Source organism: Leuciscus leuciscus (assembly GCF_965113295.1).
Source record: "Leuciscus leuciscus genome assembly, chromosome: 25".
Lineage (NCBI taxonomy): Eukaryota > Metazoa > Chordata > Actinopteri > Cypriniformes > Leuciscidae > Leuciscus > Leuciscus leuciscus.
The window spans coordinates 28,202,381-28,216,054 of record NC_138724.1 but is presented as its reverse complement, the minus strand read 5'-3'; the positions used below and the strand labels follow the sequence as shown (position 1 = coordinate 28,216,054).

The following is a 13,674-nucleotide window of genomic DNA, read 5'->3' as shown; positions in this document are numbered from 1 at the left end:
TTATATTCGGCAAAGGAATTTTTTTTGATTGAAAATTAAAAATGACAAAATGACAAATATTTAATGAAAAAAAAAAAATTAATAAAAAAAAAAATTTAATTAAAATTTTAAACATTAAATTAAAATAAAAAATTAAAGAAATAAATTTAATAAGAAATTTAAATTAAAAAAAATATTAAAATTAAAACATTTTTGTTTTCAAATTCGGATGGGATTGAAATCATGAAGCACTCATGGAAAACTTTACCTATAACCACCTCATGAAGAACTAGTTCTGTTCAAGTAAGGCTTAAAAAACTATTAGTGATGGTAAAGTACTGATTTCTAATCATCTAAACTAGTAAAAACTTTTGTCGATTAGTGCGCAAGAAGAAAGCAAATCTGTTGTTTTGTGTCAGCGATTGCTCTGATCTTTATTTGTTCACATATCAGGTGCGATTCTAGTTTCTCTTCTTGTTTTTAGTGATAACTTTTCCTCTCGGGCCCCCGGCTCACCTCAACTCTCTCAGAGGGCTTAAGACTCAGTATGTGACAAGGCCTGAGTGACATCATGCGATATCGAATGCCGGCGGGAACGCTATCGGATCCCAAACCCCCAGCAGTTGTTTGTGGGTCTAACGAGCAGGACTGAGAGAGGTGCTGAAGACACACACCGATATCCGATCCGCGTGCCATAAATCACACCGCCCAAGTCCATTTCAGCATGGAGGCCCTCGGGGGCCAAACATTTACACTCAGTGAAAGTCTGTTTGGGAGTTTAAACAGGACAATCCCATCTCTAAATCCCAGTCTGACATTTGCTGTACTTCCTGTTGCTGTTAATGTGTGACATGGCGGTCAAATAAAAGTAATTAACCAATTTAATCCACTTAGTTTTAGAAGGGACATCACATATTTATATACAAATACACTGCAAAAAAATAAATAATTATAATTCTAAATTAGCATCCAATGAAAATATCTAAACATTCTTAAAACAAGATAAATTCACTTGAAAAGCAAAATTCGAGATAAGAATTGTCTTATTATTAGTGAATCAAACCCATGAGAATATTTCAGAGAATAAATCTTGATTTAAGTAAATTTTCTTACCCTTTTTTCTTGTTTTAAGCGTAATTTTAGTGATGTTTATGCTTAAAACAAGAAGAAAAAACGTTGCCTATGGAATTCGAAAAACATTCTCTGAAAACGAGTGGTAATATTTTACTAAATTTTGCGTATGAATTCAATTTAGACCTTAGATACTGTATTTTACAGAAAAACAAGATCCAATGACCAAATATTCTAGATTTCTGTACCTGTTTCCTGGTCCGTGTCTTTCCTGTGCGAAGCTTGATGTACCGAGCGATTAGCTCATTCCGTCCTGAAAAAAAGAAAGAGAAAAGAAGTTTACATTTACGTTTTACATTTAGTCTCTTAGCAGGCGCTTTAATCCACTTACAACTATTCAACTTAAGCGACTTACAAATGAGGAGAACAATAGAAGCAATTAAACTAACAATAGGACAATATGTAAGTGCTATGACCCTTCCCAGTTTAGTCTAACGCAGTATGTAATAATTATTATTAGTATTTCTTTTTAGATACTATTATAAAATAAACAAAATATATGTACATTAAAACTTTACAAATAAAAAAAACTATAAACATTTTACTTTTGTTAATATAAACCATATATATACACTGTATATATATATGTATATATACAACACATGTAAATACACAACAAATAAAAACAATGTTGCAAACATTTATCTGATATATATATATATATAATACAAATATTTAAAATAAATAAACAGAAAATTAAAATCTTATGTAGTTAATAAAATTAAATAAATCTACGATAAAATAAACAAAATATATATACATTAAAACATACTTTACAAGTAAAAAATAAAATTAAATAAATTCTGACTTTGTTAAAGGTGCAGTAGGTGATCTGGGAAATGCTAACTTTAGCCTGCTAGCATTGAAAGCATACAATCCCACTCTCCCTGCAAATTGCCGTCCAAAGCCACGCCTAATCCAATCACAGTAGACCAATCACAACAGACTGTGCCATCTGACCAATCAGAGCAGAACAGACCAATCACAATAGACTGGGTCATCTAACCAATTAGAGCAGAGTAGACCAATCACAACAGACTGGGCCATCTGACCAATCAGAGCAGAGTAGACCAATCACAACAGACTGGGCCATCTGACCAATCGGAGCAGAGTAGACCAATCACAACAGACTGGGCCATCTGACCAATCAGAGCAGAGCAGGGTCTCAGAAAGGCGGGGTTTAGAAAGACGCAGAGTAGACCAATCACAACAGACTGGGCCATCTTACCAATCAGAACAGAGCAGGCTCTCAGAAAGCCGGGGTTTAGAGAGACTCCCATCCAGGTACTGACCCGGCTCAACCCTGCTTAGCTTCAGTGGGTGACCAGTCTTGGGCTACAGGCTGCTGGCTGATATGGTTACATGAGTGTTCATCTTTTTTGAGGTGATGCTTCTGCTGACATACGGGTCACGTTGGACGAAAGGGTGCATGTGCATAGTCTCGACACCCGTGGTGAAGTGATGGCGGAGAGAGATACAGCAGCTGGTCTGTGTGTCAATGTTTATAGAATATGCCTTTACGCCTCCCATAAATCTCAGCGCTCGTTCGTCCGGCAGGACTCCGGTCACTAGTACTAGTACCCGCTGCTTTAGTACAGAACCCCTCAACGCCCCCTTTCCCGACTAAAACCCCCTCTGTGTGGTTGTTTATGAAGAACATGTCAGAGAAATGACCTTGTGTGCATGAGAGGGTCAGACGTTGCTCTCCTCTCAGACCAGAGCTATAAGATGAATGTGGAACATCACAAATCTATCACTCTTGATCAAGTGGTCTACACCAGATGCCGTATGGGTCATACAAGTTTGACCCATGCTTAAAGGTGGAGACCCAACTCTATACATGTTTTGTAAGATTCCCCTCTCTGTTAAACATATTTTATTAGATTGTCCTGGATTTAATACAAGTAGAATGCTCTTTTATGAAGTTACCTCACTTAAAGGATTAGTTCACCCCAAAATGAAAATTTCCTAATAATTTACTCACCCCAATGCCATCCAAGATATCCATGTCTTTCTTTCCTCAGTGGGAGAGAAATTATGTTTTTTGATGAAAACATTTCTGGATTTTTCTTCTAACAATGGACTTCATTGGTTACCATCGTTTTTAAGTCCAAATCAATGCAGTTTCAAAAGTCTTTGAAGTGTTTAAACGGGCTGTACGCGATCACAGCTGAAGAAGAGGTTGTTATCTAGTGAAACGATAGGTCATTTAAAAAAATATATACAGTATATAATTTATAGACTTTTTACCTTCAATAGTTGGGATTGAGCTGATCAACAAACGGACAGGGAACTACGTCATCACGTTGAAAGGTCACGCCGGCGCCGGCAGAAGTACCGCCCCACTGTTTACAATGCAACCGTACGTAGGAGGATAGTTCAAATAGTATTGTTTGCTATTATATATATAGTAATAGTATTCAGTGAATATGAATATGAATAGTATATGAATAGCATTCTGATGAATATGAACAGTAGTTAAAATAGTATTGCCGGCGCCGGCGTGACCTTTCAGCGTGATGACGTAGTTCCCTGTCCGTTTGTTGATCAGCTCAATCCGAACGATTGAAGGTAAAAAGTCTATAAATTTTTTTTTTTTTTTGAAAATGACCTATCGTTTCACTAGATAACAACCTCTTCTTCAGCTGTGATCGCGTACAGCCCGTTTAAACACTTCAAAGACTTTTGAAACTGCATTGATTTGGACTTAAAAACGATGGTAACCAATGAAGTCCATTGTTAGAAGAAAAATCCAGAAATGTTTTCCTCAAAAAACATAATTTCTCTCCCACTGAGAAAAGAAAGACATGGATATCTTGGATGGCATTGGGGTGAGTAAATTATTAGGAAATTTTCATTTTGGGGTGAACTAATCCTTTAAGGACTTATTTAGTAAGATTATGCCTTAAAAGGTTTTGGATTTTTTTTAAATCATATGTTAATTTTTTTAAAATCTTGTATTATATGACTTGCTGTTTTTGTTTGTTTGGTCTTTATTGTATTTATATGATATTTGCATTTTTGCCATTTAATTTTTGCCATGAAAATAGCTTTGAATGCTGACATGGCACTAAATAAAACAATCTGAATCTGAATCTGAATGTGGAGCAGAAATGTTTGAGTTCACATTTTCATTGAGCACAGTTTGAGACATTGTTGAGTTGAGATTGCTTGTGGCTTCGGGTTCAATTTGAGAGAGTGTATTCAGATTCACAAACAAATTACTCTTATGAGCCGTTCTTTTTAGTGAAGCAAAAACATACAGAGCGACTAGTGTAGTCCGAGTCACGAATAATTAGGTGTGTTGGACACTTTCTGATTCCCATTGTACTGTGTTTGCATTCTTTATGACAGACGAAGTGAAATAAATGCAATATTTTTCAAACACACAGACATTTTCGTTCAATACTCTATGCACTGCTTAATACAGCGTCTGTTTGTACGAGAATAAAGTTCAACATAAGCCTACTATCAATTTAGTGGGGTCTACGTTTTTTTTAATCAGTTTTATTTTGATAAACATGACACAATATAACATCACGACTACATGAAAAGAGATTTTACTGTTTTAAAAAAAATATTTGTGAGCATTAGTGGAACTGAAGGTGTTCGAATACAACATAGACTGTAAAAATATATGGACGTAGTGTCCGTGACGAGTTACCAGAACTAAGTTTTGTGTCAGTATTATTAGTGACTTATTGCTCATGTCGTTAAAGATACACATATGCAATTTTTTTGTGATAAATAAAGGAATATTCCTAAATATAACCGAATAGTGCATAAAAAGAATTGTATATGCATTCTACTGTTTTATTGTGCTTTATGTACAGTTTTGGTCAAGAAAACAAAGCACACTAAAATAACAAAAACTGAATTGAGTTGAGTTATATATTAGGTATGTACATGTGAGGGGGTCATTGTGTTCACAGGGGCGGAGCTACAGAGGGGTCATGTGTTAACAGGGGCGGAGCTACAGAGGGGTCATGTGTTCACAGGGGCGGAGCTACAGAGTGGTCATTGTGTTCACAGGGGCGGAGCTACAGAGGGGTCATTGTGTTCACAGGGGCGGAGCTACAGAGGGGTCATTGTGTTCACAGGGGCAGAGCTACAGGGTGGTCATGTGTTCACAGGGGCGGAGCTACAGAGTGGTCATTGTGTTCACAGGGGCGGAGCTACAGAGTGGTCATTGTGTTCACAGGGGCGGAGCTACAGAAGGGTCATTGTGTTTACAGGGGCGGAGCTACAGGGTGGTCATGTGTTCACAGGGGCGGAGCTACAGAGGGGTCATTGTGTTTACAGGGGCGGCGCTACAGAGTGGTCATTGTGTTCACAGGGGCGGAGCTACAGAGTGGTCATGTGTTCACAGGGGTGGAGCTACAGAGTGGTCATGTGTTCACAGTGGTCTAAAGAGAGTTCACAGGGGCGGAGCTACAGAGGGGTCATGTGTTCACAAGGGCGGAGCTACAGAGGGGTCATGTGTTCACAGGGCGGAGCTACAGAGGGGTCATGTGTTCACAGGGGCGGAGCTACAGAGGGGTCATTGTGTTCACAGGGGCGGAGCTACAGAGGGCTCATGTGTTCACAGGGGTGGAGCTACAGAGGGGTCACTCATATCAACTCCACTAGAGTGAAACACACACACACACACACTGTCCACCCTGAGGGTCTGAGAGGGCCCGAAACAAAGTTAATGTCAAGCAAAGGTACAGCAGCTCCCACAACGACCTCATAAATCCATAACCTCCCACTCAACCTCTCTCTCTCTTTATTTCTCTCTCTTTCTCCTCCTCCTCCTCTTCACATTCCAGTCATTCCTGATCTGTGAGTCCTTCAGCGTCTGCTCAGCTCCAATAAACAACTAACACACACAAGCACATTATTACAAGACTTGTGCAAACTATAAGAAATCACACATCAGATCTCACTCTTAAAAATAAAGGTTCCAAAAGCGTGTTTTCGCAGCGATGCCATAAAATAACCACTTTTGGTTCCTCAAATAACTTTTTTTTTTTTTTAAGAACTTTCTTTCATTATTAAAGAACCTTTTGTCCAATTTAAAGGTTCCATGGATGTTAAATGGAACCATAGATGTCAATATAGAACCTTTACATTTTTAAGAATCTCAATTGATTCTCCAAGATTAAATAGAGAGAAAATGGAGACTTTTGGCTTTTAGATGTTTCTCTTTCTGCACCGTCAGTTTGTCAAACATCTGGGGAGCGACAGATAGAGAGCGGGCACATCTGGGCAGCAGACGGTCTCCCGAGGGTCGAGAAAGGGCACACTTAGGGTTCACGAACGTGTAGCCAGTGAGATTTCACTGCTGGGGATCTCAAAGAGAGGAACGTGATGAGCGAAGAAAATCAGAGAAAGACTGACTTTCTGCATGCAAATATCCTACAAATGGATGGAAATAAAAGACAAAATAAATCTATAAAAAAAGACAGCAGAATATATAAAACATACATTAAATATAGTTAATGAATTAAATCAATAATACATATATATATATACACTGTGTATATATATGTACAAATTAAACAATGTTAGACATATAAAAATATAATATATATTTATAGTACTAAACAGTACAAGACTTGAAAACGAACAAAAACAAACAAAAAATGTATAACAAATTTAAAATGTTAATCATTTATTCATTTTTTAAAAGACAAAATTAAAATTAAATTAAATAATAAAAAGACACCAGAATACATAAACATAACTATAATAAATAATAAAAAATAGTGCTGTCAAAACAATTAATCGCGATTAATCGCATCTCACATAAAAGTTTGTGCTTATACAATATATGTGTGTGTATATTAGTGTGTGTGTGAGTGTGTGTGTGAGTGTGTGTGTGTGTGTGTGTGTGTGTGTGTGTGTGTGTGTGTGTGTGTGTGTGTGTATGTATATATATATATATATATATATGTGTGTTTGTGTATTATATAAACACAAACTTTTATGTTAGATGTGATTAATCATGATTAATCGATTTGACAGCACAAAATATATATATATATAAGTAAATCTATTATATAACTTTGGTTGAAACTAAAACTTTGAAAAAGTTTCAGTTTAGACCAGAAAACACACAAAAACAAAGAACGGATAACAAATTTAAACCACTGATCATATTCTACACACCACTGTATTTATTCATGCGCATATTCAGATTTGACTAATCACATTACGCCAGATCAAGAAACCACAAATGAGATTTGAGATGAAGGAGGGAGGATTTTTAATAAATTTGAATGTGCATCTGTTCATCACATAAAGATATCATATAACTTACATTCAGGACTAATGTTATGGCCCACTTTAGCTGCATGGAAAAGAGCAGCTCATATCAACCAGCGAATATAATATGGGTAGTGAGTGAGTAAACGTAGACAGACAGACGGATGGATGTGAAACTTAAACTCTGATATATCTTCCTTGAAGAATCACACACACACACACACATATTTAAGAGTGAAAGCCGGTGTGTGTGACCAACAAGCCTCCTCAGAAACACCCAAGTGTCCTGCACTGATGACCTCTGAGGGGCAGCGACCCCACTGTGACCTTAGCAAAACAAAGAGAGGGAATGATCTTCAGCAGACCAGCACAAAACACACTGACTCATTAGAGCACTCGGAGACCTCAGACATAAACGAACCTCTAACGTGCCTGTGAAAAATCGAGCCTATGTGAGGGACGGTGGCTTTTTCCATCTGTTCGACATGAGGCAACTAATGAACGTTTACAACAGTACGTCTCAATACACCCATTGACTCCTGTGTGAGTGGAATAGCACACTACTGTACTACAGTTACTAAAGTGTGCGTTGTAAATGCATTTATCCCACAGTGCAGTGCACGTCACTTGAAGGAACAGAATATTGACAATTTCTTGACCCATTATTTTATTGGACAGCAAAAGGTTAAGATTTTGTCCCGACTGTAAAAAAAATTGTTGTTTCAACTTAAAAAAGTAAGTGTTCGTGCCGTCTTAAAATTTTAAGTTTAGTCAACTTAAATATAAGTTGTCACTTAGTTCAGCTTCACATTTTAAGTTGACTATGCTTAACATTTACAGTACGAACACTTACTATAACAATTTTTTTTTACAGTAATTTAAAGAAAAAAAATAATTTCAAATGTGAAATTGCACATTTTTTACTTATGTGGCGGATTAATATTACAAAAACAATGTCCAGGTCACACTTTAAAATGAAATAATAGATAAAAATGTTCATTCAATTTTTTTGTACTTTTAAATTATTTTAAATTAGCATTATTTTCATGACAGATGAACATGTTTTCAAACTTTTATTTTATTTTAATTTAAATTTATTTTAAATTTATTTTACATTTATTTTACATTTATTTTACATTTATTTTATTTTATTTTTGTATTTCTGTGTTTTTCATTAGATTTTTGATTGCTGTAATACAACAATCTTTTTTTTTTAAATCAGTAAAAATGTAATGCCACAACAATTATTAACGGACACCAAAAGATTTGGGTCGGAAAGATGTAAAAAAAAAAAAAAAAAAAATTGTATTCTGCAAGGATGCAGATAACCAGATAAATTGATCAAAAGTGACAATAAAGATGTTACAAATTATTTCGATTTCAAATAAATGCTGTTCTTTTGTACTTTCTATTCAGCAAAGAATCCTGTAAAATAAAAAGTATCACGGTTTCCACAAAAATATGAAGCAGCACGACTGTTTTCAACATTGATAATAATCGTAAATGTTTCTTGATCATCAAATCATCATATTAGAGTGATTTCTGAAGGATCATGTGACACTGAAGACTGGAGTAATGATGCTGAAAATCCAGCTTTGATCACAGGAATAAATTACATTTGAACATATATTCACATAGAAAACACTACATTTTTTATACTGTAATAATATTTCACAATATTACTGTTCTTACTGTATTTGTGATCAAATAAATGCAGTAGAAGTTTCTTCTTTTACAAAATCTTACTCATATAATCTTTTTTTTTACATTACAGTAATGAGATTTTTTTCCTCATTTCAATAATACTAATTTGTGAAGAAATAGTGCTTACTTGTCTTAAAAAAAAACAATAATAAAAAATCCTAAAGGCCTTAAAATAGGCTTAATTTTCTAAATATTTTGAGATGGTTTGGTTTCATCTTTTGCAGCCAATAAAATAAAGCTTCATTTATTCAAAAGCTGACTTCGCATCCTCACGATCCCACAACTTGTAAATCAAAATGCAAAAAAATGTTGTCTGTTGCACAGTCTGTAATGTGATTTCTGAGACTCACACATCTGGGATTTCTCATTCAACACTCATCCCATATTCCTCCACAAAAAAATGTCCATTTAACGACAACTCCTGATTTTTTTAACAACTTCTGAACAGGTGGAGAAGTGCTCCATTATGTGGGTACTTATCTTGCCGACGGGATGCTTGGGAGCCATTAAACCATGGCAAATGTATTTCCTTTCAGCGGCTGTGTGTAATTTTACGGGTCGGGAGAGTGAATGCATTACGGTACAGTGACGACGAAAGCCAAGAAATGTTTTCTTTGGCAAAGCCTGTTGAGTTTTCACCCAGCACACCAAAAACCAAACAATCTAAGTGCGCTGGTACGCTCAGCTGGATAATAACTCTAATGTGCGACACACGTAACAGCCAGTGAGTTTCCATGCAAATATGCCACAAAAACCAGTATGGAAGAAGGGATGGCGGTGGAGGAATTTTAGAAAAACCTCTGGAAAAGGGTCACGAGTGCATTGTGGGAATTCTCCTCATTCTTTGACCGCTCAGCACTGTAGATTGTCGCTATTTGCGTGATTATCTGAAATTGCTGGGGCCAAACGCAGCCATGAAAGAAGCTCTATCTGATTTGCGCCAAACACTGCTGGGTTGAGGTTTCTCTTATAGCTCAAGAAGACATTATAAAACTTTCAATCTGCTTCCTGACCTCGGGAACACTGGGAGCAGGCCGTTTCCAAAGATAGAAGTATACAGAAACATATATAGTGTCGAAAAGTACAAGGACTAACTTTTTGCAGCCTTCTTTGAATCTAAAATCTCAACCTTGGGTTTGAAACATGTTGAACCTGAGTAAAGCAAGTCCAATCTCATTAAATATTCATGTGTTTGTACAGTTGCTTTCAGATCTGGAATGGGGAAGATGAATGATTCAGAGTCAGGTTTTATCCATTAAACAAATAGTTAATTAATAAGTTATAATTCAGTCATTCTAAACCTGCACAACTTTCTTTCTCTAATGGAATTTTTTTTTTTTTTTTTTTTCAAGAATACGTTTTAAAACATGAATTAAATGGTTTAAAAATATGCCAATTTATTTTTCAATTAAAAAAAATATTGATTCGTTTATTTTATTCAGATTAATTAAATACACAGATTTATTTATTTTCATTTACATGTTTAATATATTTTAATATTTAATATTTTAATAAATAAACATTTGTTAAGCTTGGTTTACTCAAATAAATATTATATAATTACTATAATTATATAATACAATTTTATTGTATTGTTCTTTAATTTATATATATATATATATATACGTGTGTGTGTGTGTGTGTGTGTGTGTGTGTGTGTGTGTGTGTGTGTGTGTGTGTGTGTGTGTGTGTGTGTGTGACAAAATTCATAATAATAAAATACAATTTATACAGTATATAACACATAAATACATTTAATAATATATATTTTAAATTCAATCGAATTAATTAAAATTCATAATTCACAATAAAAGTCATTTTAAGTCATTCGATAGCTTTGTGCGAGGAACAGTCACAAATTTGAAGGTTTCGAATGACTATGAGTAAATAATGTTAATTTCCATTTTGGCGTGAACTATCCGTTCACAGCTCGACTGGTTGAGAGAGGTGATGAGTATTGATGGATAAGCATGATGAGTGATTGTCTGAGCTGATAGTGGCTGATGCTGAGCTCCATGTAATCCCAGTGTTAACACCATCTCTCTCTCTCTCTCTCTCTCTCTCTCTCTCTCTCTCTGTCTGTCTGTCTCTCCTTGCGTGTTGTAAATCCAGTCGTGTCTGTGTGCATGAGGAGAGGCAGCTGGAGGTGAACTGAAAGGCAACACACACACAAACTCACTCAACGGGGTCGCAAGCGGGGGCCGCAGAAACAGGTGGTCTGTCACCCCCCCGCTTTGTGTTTATTTGTCCCTCTCCGTCGCACATGCTCAAAGGGTAAACGTCCATTCTCGTGTCGGGTTACACCCTCTCTGCCTTGAACTCGGAGCTCTGGATGCCCATGGCGTGCCATTCCGGACAAGCTTTACCGCTCCTAAACTACCGGCCCCGATAGATCCACCCCAGATGCCCCCTTTTGCCCCCTACGACCCTCCCTCTGCACCGATATTCACACGGCTTTATGAAGATTTATAAAGTTTCACAGCTGATCGGAAGATGACAGACACACACATCCTCTCACTTTCCTTCTCATCCAGTGTTCGGTCCAAATCACGCTGCACCAACCCATCATCGGGTAATTTCTGGCCATCAGCAGGTCCGGATCACACAGACAGACATTTATAGTAAAAACACACATTGGCTATAGGCTATTTATAGCAATTCATATACAGACTAGAGCTGCACAACTAATCGAAATAAATCATATTCAGATATTTCGATGCATCACAACTAAAAGCAGCGTTTGCATCAAGAGCAGCTGACGTTGTAGGCATTTGGAAATGTGTTATGTTCTGGCAGCTTGTTTTCTGTTCGCAAAACTAGTAAACAATTCAAAAGGTTTCTTTAGAGTTTGACTGACTTGTCCTTGTACACGTCTGAAAATCCACACAAACCACCAGATACTTCAGCAGAAACATCAATTAAGAGACGGTGTGATAAAGAAATAAATTCAAACATGGCCTTGATAATAAGTTAGTGAATAACATTTGGTGGAAGTATGCGAGCATCGGTTTTTGTTTGTCCATTTGAATGCTTTGGAAATAAAAAATTTGGAATTTGTTTTTTTTTATACAGTATTTTCAGAAAGGAATATAAAATAATAAAAATCTGACTGTGTAATATTACTGGTAATTCAAGCTGTTTTTTTTTTTTTTTTGCTTGTCCAACCAACCAACCAACCAACCAACCAACCAACCAACCAACCCAGTCAACCAATCAATCAACCCAATCAACCAACCCAGTCAACCAATCAATCAACCAACCCAGTCAAACAATCAATCAACCAACCAACCCAATCAACTAACCAATCAACCAACCAACCCAGTCAACCAATCAATCAACCAACCCAGTCAACCAATCAATCAACCAAGCAACCCAATCAACCAACCCAATCAACTAACCAATCAACCAACCAACCAACCAACCAACCAACCCAATCAATCAACCCAGTCAACCAATCAATCAACCCAATCAATCAATCAACCCAACCAATCAATCAACCAACCACCCAACCAATCAACCAACCAACCAACCAACCAACCAACCAACCAACCAACCAATCAATCAATCAATCAACCCAATCAATCAATCAACCCAATCAACCAACCAATCAATCAATCAGTCCATCAATCAATCCATCAATCCATCAATCCATCAATCAATAATTCAATCAATCAATCAATCACTCCCCACTAGTACTTTTAAGGTACTTTTAAGGAATAATATTTTTTGGGGGAAAAGAAAAGCCAGATGTTTTCAGATGTTTGGGAAACCACATTAATATTTCCCTGTGGTGCCAGTATTGGTGCAGAAATCTCATCGAAATCCCTGATTGGCTGCAAAAGAAAAAGCAGAGAGGCAAAAGGGGAGGGGCATACCGTACATCTTGCCCTCATCGGAGAGAATGATCTTGCGTCGGCCACAGGGCGGATAGATCGCCAGCGCCTCTTGAAAGCTCTGCTCGATATCCGGACTCCACACGCCCTCCGCATCGTTCTCCAGAGGCTTATCCAATCCCTCGCTCAGCTCCTCGCTAGCGCCCCCCGGAGAGGACGCCGAGACCCACTCGGACGACAGGATGGTGGTGGAAGAGCAAAACGCCTTAGTGGATACTGACGGGGCGGCTGAGGCTCCGTGGCGGGTAAACGGCGGGTTTTCCCAGATCTGGAACCGGCCAGAAGCTCAATCCTACAAAGAGAACACGTTGCATTAGAGCTCAAATCGATAAAAGATGTAGTAGTTTTGCAAATACAATAAAAGAGGCAATGTTAATACAATTCAAATATAGCTGCATATATACGCACATTAGACGGCTGAGCAGATTGATTTGGTCATTGCACTCACTTTGATAAATTTAGGAAAAGTACACCTTAACTTTTTTTTTTAATTACTTAAATTGGTCAAAATGACATTTAACTTTAAAAAACTTAATTTATTGCTTTTTATGAACCTAATTTCACTGTCAATCACACTTATATTATTTTAGTTCATTCAATCCTATTATTTACATTAATCTAACTTAATTTTACTGCATTTCAACTTAAATGTATACATTTTCCCCAAATATTTTTTTCATTACCTGTAAGTAAAAACCTCAATTTTAAACATAATATT

At 36.7% G+C, this 13,674-nt stretch overlaps 1 protein-coding gene across 2 annotated transcripts in view; it reads right to left on the bottom strand.

Annotated features, from left to right (window-relative positions):
• Positions 1 to 13,071, bottom strand: part of tead4 (TEA domain transcription factor 4) — a 30,410-nt gene extending 17,339 nt beyond the window's left edge. Inside the window, exons 1-2 of one of the 2 annotated variants that reach the window (XM_082160731.1) lie at positions 12,939 to 13,071; positions 1,299 to 1,363 (exon numbers count right to left, since the gene is read on the bottom strand). In XM_082160731.1, coding sequence (XP_082016857.1) covers positions 1,299 to 1,363; positions 12,939 to 12,945 — 72 coding nt within the window. In that variant the 5' untranslated portion in view covers positions 12,946 to 13,071. The remainder of the gene's footprint in view (positions 1 to 1,298; positions 1,364 to 12,938) is intronic. The other variant, XM_082160732.1, reaches the window with a different exon arrangement.
• Positions 13,072 to 13,674: the final 603 nt, after the last annotated feature.